The sequence below is a fragment of the Bufo gargarizans genome, chromosome 11 (genome assembly GCF_014858855.1).
Source record: "Bufo gargarizans isolate SCDJY-AF-19 chromosome 11, ASM1485885v1, whole genome shotgun sequence".
NCBI classification, from domain to species: Eukaryota; Metazoa; Chordata; class Amphibia; order Anura; family Bufonidae; genus Bufo; species Bufo gargarizans.
This window is the reverse complement of record NC_058090.1, coordinates 87,215,182-87,236,511: the sequence shown is the minus strand read 5'-3', so window position 1 is coordinate 87,236,511 and position 21,330 is coordinate 87,215,182. Positions and strand designations below refer to the sequence as shown.

The 21,330-nt window shown below is 44.9% G+C and overlaps 1 protein-coding gene across 2 annotated transcripts in view; it reads left to right on the top strand.

Annotated features, from left to right (window-relative positions):
* LOC122921613 (metastasis-associated protein MTA1-like) overlaps positions 1-21,330 on the top strand; it is a 73,674-nt gene that overhangs the window by 37,313 nt on the left and 15,031 nt on the right. For both annotated transcript variants that reach the window (XM_044271729.1, XM_044271728.1), the window contains exons 4-6: positions 13,372-13,498; positions 14,225-14,288; positions 20,943-21,060. In XM_044271729.1, the coding sequence (XP_044127664.1) occupies positions 13,372-13,498; positions 14,225-14,288; positions 20,943-21,060 (309 nt within the window). The remainder of the gene's footprint in view (positions 1-13,371; positions 13,499-14,224; positions 14,289-20,942; positions 21,061-21,330) is intronic.

Here is a 21,330-nt window from a genome sequence, read left to right as displayed (position 1 = left end):
GATCCGTGACCGTTTTTTCGTCCGTGGGTCTTCCTTGATTTTTGGAGGATCCACGGACATGAAAAAAAAGTCGTTTTGGTGTCCGCCTGGCCGTGCGGAGCCAAACGGATCCGTCCTGAATTACAATGCAAGTCAATGGGGACGGATCCGTTTGACGTTGACACAATATGGTGCCATTTCAAACGGATCCGTCCCCATTGACTTTCAATGTAAAGTCTGGAGTTCTTTTATACCATCGGATTGGAGTTTTCTCCAATCCGATGGTATATTTTAACTTGAAGCGTCCCCATCACCATGGGAACGCCTCTATGTTAGAATATACTGTCGGATATGAGCTACATCGTGAAACTCAGATCCGACAGTATATTCTAACACAGAGGCGTTCCCATGGTGATGGGGACGCTTCAGGTTAGAATATACAAAAAAACTGTGTACATGACTGCCCCCTGCCCCCGGCAGCCCCCCCCCCCATCCTGTTTTTAACTCATTGGTGGCCAGTGCGGCCGCCCCCCCTCCCTCCCCTGTAGTTATCTCATTGGTGTCCAGTGTGGCCGCCCCCCCCCTCCCTCCCCTGTAGTTAACTCATTGGTGTCCAGTGGGCCCCCCCCTCCCTCCCCTGTAGTTAACTTGTTGGTGTCCAGTGGGCCCCCCCTCCCTCCCCTGTAGTTAACTCGTTGGTGGCCAGTGGGCCCTCTCCCCTCCCTCCCCCTCCTAATTAAAATCGCCCCCCCCCCCCATCATTGGTGGCAGTGGAGAGTACCGATCGGAGTCCCAGTGTAATCGCTGGGGCTCCGATCGGTAACCATGGCAACCGGGACGCTACTGCAGTCCCGGTTGCCATGGTTGCTTAGCAATTTGTAGAAGCTTCATACTTACCTGAAGAGCTGCGATGTCTGTGACCGGCCGGGAGCTCCTCCTACTGGTAAGTGAAAGGTCTGTGCGGCGCATTGCCTATAGCACAGACCTGTCACTTACCAGTAGGAGGAGCTCCCGGCTGGTCACAGACATCGCTGCTCGCAGGTAAGTATGAAGCTTCTACAAATTGCTAAGCTACCATGGCAACCGGGACTGCAGTAGCGTTCCGGTTGCCATGGTTACCGATCGGAGCCCCAGCGATTACACTGGGACTCCGATCGGTACTCACCACTGCCACCAATGATAGGGGGGGGCGATTTTAATTAGGAGGGGGAGGGGGGGGGAGAGGGCCCACTGGCCACCAATGAGTTATCTACAGCAGAGGGAGGGGGGCCCACTGGACACCAACGAGTTATCTACAGCGGAGGGAGGGGGGGGCCCACTAGACACCAACGAGTTAACTACAGGGGAGGGAGGGGGGGGCCCACTGGACACCAATGAGTTAACTACAGGGGAGGGAGGGGGGGCCCACTGGACACCAATGAGTTAACTACAGGGGAGGGAGGGGGGCCCACTGGACACCAATGAGTTAACTACAGGGGAGGGACGGGGGGCTGGCTACCAACAAGTTAACTACAGGGGAGGGAGGGGGGGGCCCACTGGCCACCAATGAGTTAACTACAGGGGAGAGGGGGGGGGGGCCCACTGGCTACGAACAAGTTAACTACAGGGGAGGGAGGGGGGGGCCCACTGGCCACCAATGAGTTAACTACAGGGGAGAGGGGGGGGGGGCCCACTGGCTACGAACAAGTTAACTACAGGGGAGAGAGGGGGGCCCACTGGCCACCAATGAGTTAACTACGGGGGGGGGGGGGGGGGGGGTCTGCCCCCTGCTGCCTGGCAGCAGCGGGCAGTCATGTACACAGTTTTTCAGTATATTCTAACCTGAAGCGTCCCCATCACCATGGGAACGCCTCTGTGTTAGAATATACTGTTGGATCTGAGTTTTCACTTCGTGAAAACTCACCTCTGAAAAAGCTTTTATGCAGACGGATCTTCGGATCAGTCTGTATGAAAGCAACCTATGGCCACGGATCACGGACACGGATGCCAATCTTGTGTGCATCCGTGTTCTTTCACGGACCCATTGACTTGAATGGGTCCGTGAACCGTTGTCCGTCAAAAAAATAGGACAGGTCATATTTTTTTGACGGACAGGAAACACGGATCACGGTCTCGGCTGCAAAACGGTGCATTTTCCGATTTTTCCACGGACCCATTGAAAGTCAATGGGTCAGCGAAAAAAAACGGAAAACGGCACAACGGCCACGGATGCACACAACGGTCGTGTGCATGAGGCCTTACTCATACAGCCAATGCATTCCAATACAGAAGTATTGGAATGCATTGTAAAGGGGATTATACCCCCAAAGGTTGAAGTCCCAAAGTGGGACAAAAAAATTAAGTGAAAAAAAAGTTGAAAAAATTAAGTCCCCCCCCCCCCCCCAAAAAAAATTCAGTTTCAAGTAAAAATAAACAAAAACGTAATTTTCCCCAAATAAAGTACAAAAAAATTGGTTAAAAAAAAGTATACATATCGGGTATCGCCGCATCCGTATCGACCGGCTCTATAAACATATGACATGACCTAACCCCTCAGATAAACACCATAAAAAAGAAAAACTATGCTAAATAAACAATTTTTTGTCACCCTGCATCACAAAAAGTACAACAGCAAGCGATCAAAAAGGCGTTTGCCCACCAAAATAGTACCAATGTAACAGTCACCTCATCCCGCAAAAAATGAGCCCCTACCTTAGACAATCACCCAAAAAATAAAAAAAACTATGGCTCAGAATATGGAGACACTAAAACATCATTTTTTTTGTTTTAAAAAAGCTGTTATTGTGTAAATCTTAAATAAATAAAAAACTATACATATTAGGTATCGCCGCGTCCGTATCGACCAGCTCTATAAAAATATCACATACCGTAAAAAAAGCCTTTTTGTCACCTTACATCACAAAAAGTGTAATAGCAAGCGATCAAAAGGTCACACGCACCCCAAAATAGTGCCAATCAAACCGTCATCTCATCCTGCAAAAATCATACCCTACCCAAGATGATCGCCCAAAAACTGAAAAAATGATGGCTCTCAGACTATGGAAACACTAAAACATGATTTTTTATTTATTTTTTTCAAAAAAAGAAATCGTTGTGTAAAACTTACTTAAAAAAAAAAGTATACATATTAGGTATCGCCGCATCCGTGACAACCTGGTCTATAAAAATGCCACATGATCTAACCTGTCAGATGAATGTTGTAAATAACAAAAAATAAAAACTGTGCCAACACCGCTATTGCCTCACAAAAAGTGTAATATAGAGCAACCAAAAATCATATGTGCCCTAAACTAGTACCAACAAAACTGCCACCTTATTCTGTAATTTCTAAAATGGGATCACTTTTTTGGAGATTCTACTCTAGGGGTGCATCAGGGGGGCTTCAAATGGGACATGGTATCAAAAAACCAGTCCAGCAAAATCTGCCTTCCAAAAACCGTATGGCATTCCTTTCCTTCTGCGCCCTGCCGTGTGCCCGTACAGCAGTTTACGACCACATATGGGGTGTTTCTGTAAACTACAGATTCGGGGCCATAAATATTGATTTTGGTTTGGCTGTTAACCCTTGCTTTGTAACTGGAAAAAAATTATTAAAATGGAAAATCTGACCAAAAAGTTAAATTTTGAAATTGTATCTCTATTTTCCATTAATTCTTGTGGAACACCTAAAGGGTTAACAAAGTTTGTAAAATCAGTTTTGAATACCTTGAGGGGTGTAGTTTCTCGAATGGGGTCACTTTTGGGTGGTTTCTTTTATGTAAGCCTCACAAAGTGACTTCAGACCTGAGCTGGTCCTTTTAAAAAGTGGGTTTTTAAAAATTTATGAAAAATTTCAAGATTTGCTTATAAGCCTTCTAACGTCCCCAAAAAAATAAAATTTCCAAAATGATCCAAACATGAGGTAGACATATGGGGAATGTAAAGTAATAACTATTTTTGTAGGTATTACTATGTATTATAGAAGTAGAGAAATTGAAACTTTTGGGCAAATTTTGTATTTTTATTTTTTTTATAAATAAAAATGATTTTTTTTTTTTACTCCATTTTACCAGTGTCATGAAGTACAACATGTGACGAAAAAACTATCTCAGAATGGCCTGGATAAGTCAAAGCGTTTTAAAGTTATCACCACATAAAGTGACACTGGTCAGATTTGCAAAAAATGGCCTGGTCCTTAACCCCTTAAGGACACATGACGTACCGGTACGGCATGTTTCCCGAGTCCTTAAGGACACATGACGTACCGGTACGTCATGGCTTTAAATAGCGATGCCGGCGCCGCGGGGGTTAATCGGAACGGGATGCCGGCTGAAATCATTCAGCCGGCATCCTGTAACAATGCAGGGGGGGGTCATTTGACCCCCCCGCATCGACGATCGCAGAAAACCGCAGGTCAATTCAGACCTGCGGTTTGCTGCGCTTTTTGCAGTTTCTGATCCCCGCGGTCCCTGACCGCGGGGATCAGAAACTTTAGAGTGCCTAAAATCAATATAGTACACCCCCCCCCTGCACCCCTGCATGATTTGATGGCGGCGGGTGGTGCAGGGGGGGTGTCGCAGGCGATGGGGGCGTTGCGGGAGGCGGGCGGTGCGGCAGGCGGGATCGCGATCCCCCGCCCGCCTCCTATTGCGTAATCGTTGGTGTACAGTGGGTATACCAGGGTGCCAGCACATTGCTGGCACCCTGGTATAAACGGCTGACATCGTTGATGCGATGTCAGCCGTTTAACCCTTTCCATACAGCGGTCCGTACGGACCGCTGTATGGAAAAGGTTAACAGTAAGAGGGAGCTCCCTCCCTCTCCGATCGGGGGGCTGCTGTGCCTTTGCAGCCCCCCGATGGAGAGGGAGAGAGCCCCCAGAGAGCCCCCCGAAGCCCCGTCCTCACCCTTCCCCGTCTGCGAAGTTCTGACCATAACTGAGCAGACGGGGAAGGTTCCCATGGCAACAGGACGCCTGCTCAGGCGTCCTGCTGTCCATGGTGCTGAACAGATCTGTGCTGAAAGCATAGATCTGTTCAGTGTAAGTAAAATACAGCACAGAAACCTATATAGTTTCTGTACTGTATTTTACAGACATCAGACCCACTGGATCTTCAAGAACCAAGTGGGTCTGGGTCAAAAAATAAAAAGAATAAGTGAAAAAAGTTAAGATAAAAAAAAAAAAACATTTATCACTGAATAAAAATTAAAAAAATAAAATAAACTACACATATTAGGTATCGCCGCGTCCGTAACGACCTGATCTATAAAACGGCCATGTTACTTTCCCCGCACAGTGAACGCCAAAAAAATAAAAACTATGAGAAAATTGAAATTTTGCCCACCTTACTTCCCAAAAAAGGTAATAAAAGTGATCAAAAAAGTCGCATGTACGCCAAAATAGTACCAATCAAACCGTCATCTCATCCCGCAAAAAATGAGACCCTACTCAAGATAATCGCCCAAAAACTGAAAAAACTATGGCTCTTAGACTATGGAAACACTAAAACATCATTTTTTTTGTTTCAAAAATAAAATCATTGTGTAAAACCTACATAAATAAAAATAAAGTATACATATTAGGTATTGCCGCGTCCGTATCGACCGGCTCTATATAAATATCACATGACCTAACCCCTCAGGTGACCACCGTAAAAAAAAAAAAAAAACGGTGTAAAAAAAGCTATTTTTTGCCATCTTACGTCACAAAAAGTGTAATAGCAAGCGATCAAAAAGTCATATGCACCCCAAAATAGTGCCAATCAAACTGTCATCTCATCCCGCAAAAAATTAGACCCTACTCAAGATAATCGCCCAAAAACTGAAAAAACTATGGCTCTTAGACTATGGAGACACTAAACAATTTTTGGTTTTAAAAATGAAGTTATTGTATAAAACTTACATAAATAAAAAAAAATTGTATACATATTAGGTATCGCCGCGTCCGTGACAACCTGCTCTATAAAATTACCACATGATCTAACCTGTCAGATGAATGTTGTAAATAACAAAAAAAAAACGTGCCAAAAAAGCTATTTCTTGTTACCTTGCCGCACAAAAAGTGTAATATAGAGCAACCAAAAATCATATCTACCCTGAACTAGTACCAACAATACTGCCACCCTATTCCGTACTTTCTAAAATGGGGTCACTTTTTTGGAGTTTCTACTCTAGGGGTGCATCAGGGGGGCTTCAAATGAGACATGGTGTCAAAAAACACAGTCCAGCAAAATCTGCCTTCCAAAAACCGTATGGCATTCCTTTCCTTCTGCGCCCTGCCGTGTGACCGTACAGCGGTTTACGACCACATATGGGGTGTTTCTGTAAACTACAGAATCAGGGCCATAAATATTGAGTTTTGTTTAGCTGTTAACCCTTGCTTTGTAACTGGAAAAAAAATATTAAAATGGAAAATCTGCCAAAAAAGTGAAATTTTGAAATTGTATCTCTATTTTCCATTAAATCTTGTGCAACACCTAAAGGGTTAACAAAGTTTGTAAAATCAGTTTTGAATACCTTGAGGGGTGTAGTTTCTTAGATGGGGTCCCTTTTATGGAGTTTCTACTCTAGGGGTGCATCAGGGGGCTTCAAATGGGACATGGTGTCAAAAAAACAGTCCAGCAAAATCTGGCTTCCAAAAACCATCCGGCGCACCTTTCACTCTACGCCCCGCTGTGTGGCCGTACAGTAGTTTACGGCCACATATGGGGTGTTTCTGTAAACGGCAGAGTCAGGGCAATAAAGATACAGTCTTGTTTGGCTGTTAACCCTTGCTTTGTTGGTGGAAAAAATGGGTTAAAATGGAAAATTAGGCAAAAAAATGAAATTCTCAAATTTCATCCCCATTTGCCAATAACTCTTGTGCAACACCTAAAGGGTTAACGGAGTTTGTAAAATCAGTTTTGAATACCTTGAGGGGTGTAGTTTATAGAATGGGGTCATTTTTGGGCGGTTTCTATTATGTAAGCCTCGCAAAGTGACTTCAGAGCTGTAGTGGTCCCTAAAAATTGGGTTTTTGTAAATTTCTGAAAAATTTCAAGATTTGCTTCTAAACTTCTAAGCCTTGTAACATCCCCAAAAAATAAAATATCATTCCCAAAATAATTCAAACATGAAGTAGACATATGGGGAATGTTAAGTCATCACAATTTTTGGGGGTATTACTATGTATTACAGAAGTAGAGAAACTGAAACTTTGAAATTTGCTAATTTTTCCAAATTTTTGGTAAATTAGGTATTTTATTATGGAAAAAAATTAATTTTTTTGACTTTATTTTACCAGTGTCATGAAGTACAATATGTGACGAAAAAACAATCTCAGAATGGCCTGTATAAGTAAAAGCGTTTTAAAGTTATCAGCACTTAAAGTGACACTGGTCAGATTTGCAAAAAATGGCCTGGTCCTTAAGGTGAAAATGAGCCTGGTCTTTAAGGGGTTAAGGTGAAAATGAACCTGGTCCATAAGGGGTTAAGAGCCCTGACAACCCTTTACTAGTAACCCCATCAAGTACCTCCTCACATCTAATGGACAACCGGTGATTAATGTGAGGTACATGATGGGGTTATTTATTATTAATGTGAGGCACATGAAGGTTCAAATTGATGAAACCATGTGCCTCATGTTAATATCAAGTAACTCCATCATGTACCTCACACGTTAACCTCATGTTGTCCATGAGGCACATGGCTTCATCAATTTAGACTTCCATGCACTTCACAATATTAGTAAGTGACCCCATCAAGCAAGTACCTCCTCACATAATGAGCAATCGATACTTTGTCAAAAAAAAAACATACTCGCAAATTAACCCCATGTTGCCAGGCTACATTGAGTTAATGTGTGGGTCTATTGCTTGGTATTGAGTGTCACAATACTTTTCTTGGCATTGAAATCAAATTAAAATTCCGGACAACTCTATATCTTGATTATAGCATTAGTTTATGTATGTTGTGTATTCTGTTGCACTGTGATTGAAGCGTGGCCTAATGCCAGATTCTTTTTTGAAACTTTTTACGATTGAACAGTTTTTCTTTTCCCTTTGTACCAAAGTAGATTGTCTCCTTCTAGATTGTATATGAGAGTTTGTGGTTTTTTGTCTTCTGCCCCGTCGTTGTGTATCATGTTCTGTAGCTGATAGATGTTTTATCGCCGCACATCACATTGGATAGCTGAGTGTGTATGGCCGTCTTTTGGGTTGTGGGGTCGAACATCTGCTTTCTAGAAGATAACTAGATCTACACCGCTCCACAAAGACATTATTGATGTCTGTATAACTGTATGGAGATATGAACAGACTAATGTCCATGAGTAACTAGAGTTTTTTGTGTGTTTTTTTTTTTTATGGCTTCAGGTTCTGTTAGTCTGCCTAAATCAGAGCGACACAGAACTTTCCTTTTCCTGCTGTTTCTTTCCTCTTCATACTTGACAGAAACAATGATTGTTGGGATGACCGGGTTCAGAGCTAATCCTGGACATAAGCGCCCCTTCACACATTTACCCTGTATGAGTGGGGCATCCAAGCATTTCTAGCTCCAATGCTCCCCATTGCCCTGCGCAGCATCATGCAGGACAAGGGCTTTTTCTCAGTATGCTAGGCGCAGGCTTCCGCCTAGCAGTGATCCTGGTGATGTTACCGGCACTAATATGTCGTCGTAAGCGCAGCCCGGCCTGTAAAACAGCCTAGGGCAGCGCTAAAACTGCCCATTTCTTCCGATGACGTCACCAGGCTAACTGCTAGGTGGAAGTTTTCGCCTAGCATACACATGAGAAGCACGATACATCACCGATAGTGAAGAAAAAGGGGAGCATTGGAGCTTGAAATGCTCCGATGCTCCACTCATACATGGTAAATAAGTGAAGGGGAGCTCATGTCTGGGTTCAGCTTTGAACCCGGACAACCCCTTGAATACAAAGCACTTACTAATGTACTGTGATTGTCCACATTGCTTCCTTTTCTGGTTAGATTCACATTATATGCTGCACCACCCTGCAATCCAGCAGCACTTATGCGCACTCCGGCAGTCGACTGGGATAGTGCACATAGGCTGGCGCATTTTCCCATTTCATCAGACGCAGCATCTGGCAGTGCGCTTTGTTGTCTCAGCCCACGATAAATCTGTCCCATAGTCATGCACTATGTCCCAAACGTAGGCGCCAATGCACTTTCTAAGCTGCTCTCGCCAATTTCCAAAAAGGAGGCATGGTATGGGTGGAGACATTGACCCCCGCATATTTACCATCATTTACTCCAGTTTAGACCGGGTTCACATCACCGTTTCCAATCTTACCACAGTTGCTTTCATTTATACACTGAGCAGACGGCAGATCTCCCCTCCCTGGTCTGCGCTGCTCCAACTCTGCATCCTCCAGCTCTGCTGAGTGAGGGAGCGTCTGCCAAGCGCAGGGACAGGGAGAAGTGCACACAGCCCAGGCACTGTTATCAGCTGCTGGGGAGGACCTGGCTCTAATCATTTACTTACAGTCCCTGGCTGTCAGTAATCTGACCTTGCAGGCTGCCTGCTTCTGCGTCCTCCGTCCTTCAACACATAGACGGACCTGCATAGCAACCTGATTTTAAGCACAGGTAAAAGTAGGCAGTACAGGGAGCAAAACTGCGGAATTAAGGGGTAATTGAATACACAGTGAAAAGTTTAAATAGGACCACTAAGGAGATATTAATCACCACAATCCAATACTCCAAAAAAAATATTTAAAAAAATATGACTGTTATACTTTAAAGGGAGTCTTTCACCTAAAATGACCATTATACACTACAAACATCATGATATCCATTACATTCCCCATATTATAATCTTACCTTTCATATTGCTGTCCGTCGCCTATTCTCTCTTAAAAACGCTTTTATTCCATATGCTAATCAGGTTCTGAAGGTGCCCAGGGGCGGCGTTTATGCGGCCGGTGCCCAGGCTCCACGGCGCTGTTCAAATCAAACCCCTCCCCTTTCACCCCTCTGGCCCGCCCTCTGTTCTTCAGATACCATCCTCCAGTCAATGACAAATCCGGCGCCTGCGCCTGTGCACTTATTACCCACTAGGGCAGAGGCAGCAGAGCGTTTAATCCGCATGCGCCGGCCCGTACATCCCGATCTAGCCGGCGGAAGTAAACTGCCAAAATATCGGGATGTACGGGCCGGCGCATGCGCATTAAACGCTCTGCTGCCTCTGCCCTAGTGGGTAATAAGTGCGCAGGCGCAGGCGCCGGATTTGTCATTGACTGGAGGATGGTATCTGAAGAACAGAGGGCGGGCCAGAGGGGTGAAAGGGGAGGGGTTTGATTTGAACAGCGCCGTGGAGCCTGGGCACCGGCCGCATAAACGCCGCCCCGGGCACCTTCAGAACCTAATTAGCATATGGATTAAAAGCGTTTTTATGAGAGAATAGGCGACGGACAGCAATATGAAAGGTAAGATTATAATATGGGGAATGTAATGGATATCATGATGTTTGTGGTGTATAATGGTCATTTTAGGTGAAAGACTCCCTTTAAAGGTATTTTTTAAAGGCTTTACCTAATGTGGGATTAGTTGTGCTGCCAAACCTCTGTGTATATATCACTAGAATATGCCACCAATGTCAGATAGGTGAGGGTCGAACCTCTGAGACCTGTTCCTATCTAGAGAACGGTACCCGCGAAGTGAAGGAACGCAGAACTTTCCTTTTCCTGCTGTTTCTTTCCTCTGTCAGAAATTGCCCAGCGAGTTCTCGCCTATTTTTGTAACTCCAGTAGAAATGAATGGAGGGTGGCCACACTTGCGCTCTCCTTCCCTTTAGGGGGCCCATTCTGAGGAAAGGTGCGGGTTCCATATCCCAGCGATATACCACCAAAGTCTGAGGCTGGCAACCTGAGCTAGCCGGAAAAGATTGAAAAATGCGATTCTTCGTTTTGACTTTGACCTGTTTTTAGCGATTGGATTGAAGTTTGTATGTTTGGAGCCTTTGGCAATTTGGAAAAAGGATATTCACCCTCTAAGTAAGGATATAGAAGGGGATAAAATTCTAGATTGGCGCCACCATCATAAAGTACATATAATCTTCTGAAAACTGATTTCTTCTTCTATCCTCAACGCGCTTTACAGAAACCCATTGACGAGAATACATTAATCACTCTTCCTATTATGTGGAGTAAGACATTGGAGGCAGGGGATTGTCAGAAATACGGTAAACTATAAAAAATGAACACGGCAAAGACGTGAGACGGACCTTGAGAGATATCAACGTGAGCACACTAGCTGTAATGCTGCAATGTTCAGTTTAAAGCGACAGTCCAGAATTTAGGAGCTTGCCTCCTTGGAGACATATTTTTTATCTCCTTTTCATGTAAATTCATACCAGCATCTATAGGGCTTTATTTATTGCTTATAAGAGAGCGACAGCCTCCCGCCCAAGCCTCCCTCCCCCCCAGTGCAGACGGGCCCTGCAGCCTCTTCCTCGGCCTGTGATGTTGCGCTCATTGATTATATGTTATTATATGCAGCCAATAGCAGCCCACAACGGTGACCAGCCTCGTGGGACTCTGTGTTTTTCCAGGATCTTGATACTGATGACATATCTGATTGATGAAGGTCCAACACTTTGCACCCTCCCATGATCCGTTAGACCTAGCACTGTGAATGGAACTGGAAACACAGCGTCGTTCAAAGTGTAGTGGTCATGCTGGGTTACTGCAGCTATGCTCTCGTTCACTTGAATGCTGCAGTAACCCTGCATGGCCACTACACTTAGTAGAGAGCTGTGCTTTCCGCTCCATTCACAATGCTAGCTCCAGCCCCAGAGGGTAGAGGGAACAGCTGATCGTAGAAGTGTCAAACCCTCACTGGATATTAATGACCTATTCTGTGGACAGGTCATCAATGTCAGGAGCCTGGAAACTCCTTTAAAGACTGGGCTCGTTTTAGATTTTTCTCCCCACATTCCAATATTTTTTTATTTTCTGTTCACATAGCTATATAAGGGGTTATTTTTTGCGGGAAAAGATAACTAGACGTCCTTATTCTGTGGGTCAATACAATTACGGCAATACCAACTTTGTATGGTTTTTATTTTGTTACTTTAAAAAAAGTCATAACTTTTTTTTTTTTTTTCATTTATGGAGCGGTATGAACTGTAGTTTTTATTATTATTTTATTTGCTAAAGGGGGTGAATTTTTATATATAATTTTTTACTCAGTAACTTCTAGTCCCCTCGGTGGACTGGAACTTGCGATCTCCTGATCACTTGTCCCAGATACCATAATAAAGAACTATTATGGTCTATGTGATTTTCATTGCCTGCCTGTGAATCTGTGCCTTGTGCTCAGCTTCGCAGACAGTTTACCATGACAAGCCTTAGGAACCTTTAGCGGGCCCCAGGATTTCACTGCGGGGGCTCCGATTGGAAGGCAGATGAAGCTCCCTCCCTCTGCCTAACTTTACAGATGCTGCGATCACAATTGAACACTGCATCTGAGGGGTTAAATGCCCGATTTCTACGTCATTGCTGATTCTGGTCATTGCGGCCGGCTGCCTTCTGTATTATACAGCTGAGCCTGCTCATGTACGGCATTGGGCATTATGGGATTAAAGAGGTTGTGGACCTTTGTGGTGGAGCGGAGTGAGGGGTTGGGCAGACCTGCGAAGGGAAGCATACTTATCTGCTTCCCAGCCCCGGCTACCCGCTCCTATCCTCCCTGGCCTCGGCTGCTCCTCTGAGCTCTCAGGATGTCAGTCTCTGTTTTGACACCGCTGTCTGCGGTGGTGACCTGCTCCCCTTGTGTCCTGTCAAATGGTCACCTCCCCAAAGGTACACGACTCGGGTTTTGAAGAAATTGCTAAAACTGGACAAGTCAGTGCTTGGGGTTCTGGGTGGTGATTCAACATGGATCACTCTTGGCTCGGTTACTTAGATCTGTAATTGGATCCCTCCATTTGTCTGGATAAGAAAGCATATCTGATAAAGGCTAGACATATGGACAACCCATTTTTTTTTTAAAAGGTGGATTTTCTTTATTACTGAGGTGTGCATATTTTGGCCTAAAATATTTTTTTTCCAATAGGTTTTTTTCCAATACTGCAGTCTGCCTTTCCATCCCCATCTGTACTAAACAAAAAAGCTCAGCGGTAGAGATGCCTTTTTGGAAAAATTATCATCATGTATTTCTCCCTTTTTTAAAAGCTCTGAAAATTATCTTGCCGCCAGGCTGCTTGTGCTCCGGATAAGTCCTGAGCTCTCTTGTCCTCGTGTCATGATACGTGAGTGATAAGACGACCTCCAGTGTGTTTTTTCTTCAGAATTTGACGTTTTCTTCTCGCACAATCATTATGAATGTCATTGCCATCGTCCGCTGACAGACCATATGAGATTTCTGCTCTAAATTCGCAATCCTAAAATGTAATTATTTTTTATTTATTTATTAGGGGAAATGGAAGAAGAAATGGAGAACCCTGAGATGGTGGATTTACCTGAAAAATCAAAGCACCAGTTAAGGCATAGAGAGCTGTTTCTGTCTAGACAGCTGGAGTCTTTACCAGCCACACACATAAGGTGAGCAAGATGCAGGTGAGGGAGGAAGGACATCCGCAGCATAAAATGGCAGAAATATGGATGTGGTAGGGCCTAGAAGTCATGATGGCATAGATAAAAATGACTATTCCCGTCCACAATGCGGACCAGAATAGTACACGTTCTATAATTTACAGATCTACAAAAATTACACGTGTGTGCATGACCCCATAGAAATGAATGCACACACAAATGTGGCTAGCACACTGACGGGGAAATACGGTCGTGTGCGTGAAGCCGTGGAGAAGACCGCTTGGTAACACATGGAACCACTTGTTGAAAACTTAATAAATGCTTCAATCCTTAGTTCCTTACAAGATTTTGACCGTTTAGTTCAGGGATCAGCAACCTCCAGCTCTGGTGAAACTACAACTCCTAGCATGCTCCCTTCACTTGTATGGAAGTTCTTAAAAAGACTAAGCAGGTGTGCATGCTGGGAGTCGTACTTTCACACCACAGCTGGAGTGCCAAAGGCTGCTGTCAGGTAGAGCAGCAGTATAAAGTATGAAGGCTACAAGAGGTAGATGTCGGATTATTCACATGCAGACTTACTGTACCTGTACAGAGCAGATGTGTGACCACTGCGACCACCCTCCCATCCATGTATGACCTTGTCCTCTATGTGCCACCATGTGGTGTAGACTTTACTTAGTTTCTTATAAATGTATATTCTTTGTAAAAGAATGTCATGATTTTTTAAATTTTTAGGGGCAAATGCAGCGTTACACTGCTAAATGAAACCGAGTCCTTAAAATCCTACTTGGAAAGAGAGGTGAGTAGTGCAATAAGTTTATTTTACAGGTTTCACTTCCTTCTTTTAGTGTGGATGGCTTTTATATATTTTTACACTCTGTTCTGTGCCCCCTCTAATGGTAAACCACAACCACCCCTGCCCCTTCCTATGTACACCTGGCCGCCCCTTCCTTAACCACTTCAGCCCCGCTAGCTGATACCCCCTTCATGACCAGAGCACTTTTTACACTTCGGCACTACACTCCTTTCACCGTTTATCGCTCGGTCATGCAACTTACCACCCAAATGAATTTTACCTCCTTTTCTTCTCACTAATGGAGCTTTCATTTGGTGGTATTTCATTGCTGCTGACATTTTTACTTTTTTTTGTTATTAATCAAAATGTAACGATTTTTTTGCAAAAAAATGACATTTTTCACTTTCAGCTGTAAAATTTTGCAAAAAAAACGACATCCATATATAAATTTTTCGCCAAATTTATTGTTCTACATGTCTTTGATAAAAATAAAATGTTTGGGCAAAAAAAAATGGTTTGGGTAAAAGTTATAGCGTTTACAAACTATGGTACAAAAATGTGAATTTCCGCTTTTTGAAACAGCTCTGATTTTCTGAGCACCTGTCATGATTCCTGAGGTTCTACAATGCCCAAACAGTAGAAAAACCCCACAAATGACCCCATTTCGGAAAGTAGACCCCCTAAGGTATTCGCTGATGGGCATAGTGAGTTCATAGAACTTTTTATTTTTTGTCACAAGTTAGCGGAAAATGATGATTTTTATTTTTTTTTCTCTTTTTTCCTTACAAAGTCTCATATTCCACTAACTTGCGACAAAAAATAAAAAATTCTAGGAACTCGCCATGCCCCTCACGGAATACCTTGGGGTGTCTTCTTTCCAAAATGGGGTCACTTGTGGCGTAGTTATACTGCCCTGGCAATTTAGGGGCCCATATGTGTGAGAAGTACTTTGCAATCAAAATGTGTAAAAAATGACCGGTGAAATCCGAAAGGTGCACTTTGGAATATGTGCCCCTTTGCCCACCTTGGCATCAAAAAAGTGTCACACATCTGGTATCGCCGTACTCAGGAGAAGTTGGGGAATGTGTTTTGGGGTGTCATTTTACATATACCCATGCTGGGTGAGAGAAATATCTTGGCAAAAGACAACTTTTCCCATTTTTCTATACAAAGTTGGCATTTGATCAAGATGTTTATCTCACCCAGCATGGGTATATGTAAAATGACACCCCAAAACACATTCCCCAGCTTCTCCTGAGTACGGCGATACCAGATGTGTGACACCTTTTTTGCAGCCTAGATGCGCAAAGGTGCCCAAATTCCTTTTAGGAGGGCATTTTTAGACATTTGGATCCCAGACTTCTTCTCACGCTTTAGGGCCCCTAAAAAGCCAGGGCAGTATAAATACCCCACATGTGACCCCACTTTGGAAAGAAGACACCCCAAGGTATCCAATGAGGGGCCTGGCAAGTTCATAGAATTTTTTATTTTTTTTCGCATAAGTTAGCGGAAATTGATTTATTTTTTTTTTTTTTTCCTCACAAAGTCTCACTTTCCGCTAACTTAGGACAAAAATTTAAATCTTTCATGGACTTAATATGCCCCTCAGCAAATTCCTTGGGGTGTCTTCTTTCCAAAATGGGGTCAGTTGTGGGGTGTTTGTACTGCCCTGGCATTTGAGGGTCTCCGCAATCATTACATGTATGGCCAGCATTAGGAGTTTCTGCTATTCTCCTTATATTGAGCATACAGGTAATGAGATTTTTTTTTTCCGTTCAGCCTCTGGGCTGAAAGAAAAAAATGAACGGCACAGATTTCTTCATTCGCATCGATCAATGTGGATGAAAAAATCTCTGCCCAAAAAAAAAATGGAGGGGAAAGGCGTCTGCCAGGACATAGGAGCTCCGCCCTACATCCATACCCACTTAGCTCGTATGCCCTGGCAAACCAGATTTCTCCATTCGCATCAATCGATGTGGATGAATAAATCATTGCCGGGATTTATTTTTTATTTTTTATATATATATACAAAGTGTTTGCCAAAGCATAGGAACGCCGCCTCCTCCTCAGCTCGTATGCCTTGGCAAACGTATCTGTCACTGCAGAGGAGAAAATCCCGTCTTGCAGCGCCGCATACACCGACTTGCGTGTAATCTGACAGCAGCGCAATGCTTCTGTCAGAATGCACATCGGTGCTGCAGCTAGTAGATCGGTTGGTCCACCTGGAAGGTAAAAAAGAAAAAAAAAAAAAAAAAAGAAAAAACCAGGCCACAACGCAATAATTTTATTAACTTTGGAACAGAACATGTAAACTTTAACTTTTTGAACTAAACATTAACAGTGTTTGCTTACTGGTGTTTTTTTTTTTTTTGTTTTTTTACCTTTATAGAACAAACCTCTCCTTCCCCATGGGTCAATGTGCAAAGCGCAAATCGCCCAAAGATGTGGCGAAGTGCGTTATGCACTTTGTCCCATGTGAAAGGAGACGTTTGCAGCAGCTGTGAGTGAATGGGCCCTAATAGCCCTGTGTGCCTGTCCTGGTGAGATGATCCCTATTCTAATAGTGTACCTGTGAGTGGTACTTCCGGAAACACTCTCCAAAGCATAGGGCAGGGTGGTCAGGACAGTCAGGACAGAAATAGCGGGTGTCACGCCTTATTCCACTCCTGCTACAGACACGACATTTTTTTCGGGGTGGCGGTCGGTTTGAGGTACCAGGAACGACACTGGGGAAATGTCGCTCGTGTAGACGGCTAACTACACTGGTGGATGGGGCCACGGAACCTCCTGGGTACAGGAGGTTCGCGATGATCTCTTCCTGAAATTTGAGGAAGGATCCAGTTCTCCCAGCCTTACTGTAGAGAACAAAACTATTGTACAGAGCCAATTGAATTAAATATACAGACACCTTCTTATACCAGCGTCTGGTTCTGCGGGACACTAAATACAGAGCCAACATCTGGTCATTGAAGTCCACCCCTCCCATGTGAAGGTTATAGTCGTGGACTGAGAGGGGCTTTTCAATGACACGGGTTGCTCGCTCAATTTGGATTGTCGTGTCTGCGTGAATGGAGGAGAGCATGTAAACGTCACGCTTGTCTCTCCATTTCACCGCGAGCAGTTCTTCGTTACACAGTGCGGCCCTCTGCCCCCTTGCAAGACGGGTGGTAACGAGCCGTTGGGGGAAGCCCGCGCGACTAGTTCGCGCGGTACCACAGGCGCCAATCCGTTCTAGAAACAAATGCCTAAAGAGGGCCACACTTGTGTAAAAATTGTCCACATAAAGATGGTACCCCTTGCCGAATAAGGGTGACACCAAGTCCCAAACTGTCTTCCCACTGCTCCCCAGGTAGTCAGGGCAACCGACCGGGTCCAGGGTCTGATCTTTTCCCTCATAGATCCGAAATTTGTGGGTATAGCCTGTGGCCCTTTCACAGAGCTTATACAATTTGACCCCATACCGGGCGCGCTTGCTTGGGATGTATTGTTTGAAGCCAAGGCGCCCGGTAAAATGTATCAGGGACTCGTCTACGCAGATGTTTTGCTCTGGGGTATAAATATCTGCAAATTTCTGGTTGAAATGGTCTATGAGGGGCCGAATTTTGTGGAGCCGGTCAAAAGCAGGGTGGCCTCTGGGACGGGAGGTGCTGTTATCACTAAAGTGCAGGAAACGCAGGATGGTCTCAAATAGTGTCCTGGACATAGCAGCAGAGAACATGGGCATGTGATGAATCGGGTTCGTGGACCAATATGACCGCAATTCATGCTTTTTTGTCAGGCCCATGTTGAGGAGGAGGCCCAGAAAAGTTTTAATTTCGGAAACTTGGACTGGTTTCCACCGGAAAGACTGGGCATAAGGGCTTCCCGGGTTAGCGGTTATAAATTGTGTGGCATATCTGTTTGTTTCGGCCACAACTAAGTCTAAGAGCTCCGCAGTCAAGAACAGCTCAAAAAATCCCAGGGCCGAACCGATCTGAGCTGTCTCAACCCGAACTCCAGACTGGGCGGTGAAAGGGGGAACTACAGGTGCGGCTGAAGTTGGGGACTGCCAATCAGGGTTTGCCAGCACCTCAGGGATTCTAGGGTCTCTACGGGCACGTCTTTGCGGTGGCTGCGACGGGGTCACTACTGCACGTGCCACCGTACCAGCTTCAACTGCCCTTCTGGTGCTCGCTACTTCACCATGTTGTACGGCAGTGCTGGTACTAGGTCCAGGGAGGGCTGGGCTGCTGGTGTATGCCTCACCACGTAATCCGACAGCGCCAGCCCCACTCTGCTGCTCTTGAAGCGGATCCTGCGCAACCTGCGGTCTAGCGACACGGGGCCGGGTACGCCTGGTGGTATCAGGGACCTCAGCCTCCTCGTCCGAACTTTGGGTCAGACTGCCACTGCTTTCTACAGGTTCGTATTCTGACCCGCTGGATTCATCAGATGAGGGTTCCCACTCCTCATCCGACTGGGTCAGAAGCCTGTAGGCCTCTTCAGAAGAATACCCCCTGTTAGACATTTGGGCAACTAAATTTAGGGGTATTCCCTGAGACTACCCAAGAAAAAAAAAGCAAGCCTGTCTTACAAAGGGGAGGCTAGCGAAGTACCGGAGGCCGCTGCGGTTGATAAAAAATATCAAAACTGATTTTTTTATCGCCGCAGTGCGTGTAAAGTGAATGTGCAGTGATCAAAAAAAAATAATTTTTTTGTCACTGCGGTGGGGCGGGTGTGGGCGAACGCACGTGTGGGCGACCGATCAGGCCTGATCGGGCAAACACTGCGTTTTGGGTGGAGGGCGAACTAAAGTGACACTAATACAATTATAGATCTGACCGTGATCAGTTTTGATCACTTTCAGATACTATAAAAGTACAAATGCTGATTAGCGATACGCTAATCAGCGAATAACGGAGTGCGGTGCGGTGGGCTGGGCGCTAACTGATCGCTAACTACCTAACCAAGGGACCTAAACTATACCTAAAACCTAACGGTCAATACCAGTGGAAAAAAAAAGTGACAGTTTGCACTGATCACTTTTTTCCTTTTCACTAGTGATTGACAGGGGCAAGAAGGGGTGATCAAAGGGTTAATTGGGGTGATCTGGGGGCTAAGTGTACTGTAGTGGGTACTCACAGTGATGTGTGCTCCTCTGCTGGAACCAACCGACCAAAAGAAGGAGCAGAGGAGCACAGCAGCCATATAACCCCATCATATTTACTAATATGTGGGGTTAAATGGCTGCTGATTGGATTTTTTGAAAATCATCAACCTGCCAGCCAATGATCGTGGCCGGCAGGTTGATGACGAACTTCTTCTTTGAATTTTGCCGGCCCGCGATGCGCATGCGCGGGCCGGCATACCCGGAAATCTCGCGTCTCGCGAGAGGACGCACCGGCGCGTCCACCCAGAAGAGCACGGCCGCCGAGAAGACGCAATCCTGCGTACGGCGGTCGTGAGGAGGTTAATGCCGGCAGCACGATCTGCCACCGACAAACGATGATTATTAAACCTGCTGACAGATTCCAATTACCTAATGAATGAGCGTTTGCTCGTCCATCGGGTAATCGGCGTCAGTATTACACTGCCTGCTCATCACTATATTGACCCAGGTATACTGTATCGTATGGTTCCTACTGATTAAAATGACACACGTCTTGTGAAAATTGACAGCAATAGACTTTTATTCTTTATGCAAATGAGGGCTATGCACTTTGGCTCCTCAACTTCCTAGTGCTGTATTTAATTTTTTCTCTCAAATGCCACAACCGATTTTGACAATCAGCAGGATCAACCTTTTCAAGAAGTATGTCAGGTTTAGGCTACTTTCACGTCTGTGCCACAGAGATCCAGCCGCCTAATCCGGTAAAAATGGTGAGAATCGGACCGGACACAAGCCACAGCATGCACAGGATTCTTGCTGGAGTGCAGCCGATCTTAATGTGGGCATTCCCATTGCATCCGGAGAATTCTGGCAGGTTGTTCTCTGCTGGAATTGCTGCCGCAGATGTGAAAGTAGCCTAAATAGGGCTGATCAGGACCGGACTATTTATCCCCTTCCTTACCAGATGCATTTTCATTCATTCATTCATTCATTCATTCATTTATTTATTTATTTATATTTTTTATATATATTTTTTTATTATATTTATGTCCCCTTTCCATTGTGATCTTTTTGCCAATATGGAGATATTTAGCTTATGATCATCGAGGATAGAAGCTGCGTGTGGTGGTATATTGCTTTCTTCACACTGTGCACCCCCATAAGTTCTTACAAGACCTCTGGGGGACATTTAACTTGACCTTTTTATTTTGTACATTGCTGGTTACTCCTGTAGCTGGAGCAGACATACAGGTATCAGTCCCAGTTCTTGGAGGGAATACAGAAGCTCTTGTAGATACCCGACCCTCGGCGACCATATGATCACTAGGACTGTAGCTGGCAGTGGCATTGCTGACCGCTGCCTTCTCTATGGGGAGCCCAGCTGTCAATGACGGCCTGCACCCCGCTCCCACAGCTGTACAATTGGCGTTGACTGTTGCTAACAGGAACGCCGTTGCAGAGATAAGTGCCCACAACTGGGACCCTTACGGTCTATGGGTGGTCTGCAAGTGCTTTATATGTTCTTTGTTTTTCTCGCCTCTTACAACACTTTTTTTTTTCTTTTGCAGGATTTTTTCTTTTACTCCTTAGTGTATGATCCTCAGCAGAAAACATTGTTGGCAGATAAAGGAGAAATACGTGTGGGCAACAGATACCAAGCTGACATTACAGATCTGCTAGAAGAAGGTAATAATCGCTTCTGTATGACAATGTGTCCGGCCTAAATTCTCCCTCTGATGTCTAGACTGTAATGCTGGGTATTCTGCAGCTGAGCAGTTTTAGGTTTTACAGTAACATAGCTCGATTGACAAAGTTAGGGCTCATTCACACGACCGTTGGTTGTTTTGCCGTCCTGCCAAACACAGGTGCTGGCCATGTGCATTCCTCATTTTGTGGAAAGTAACAGCCAGCCCCTAATAGAACTGTCCTATCATTGTCCGAAAAAAGTGCTGCCCG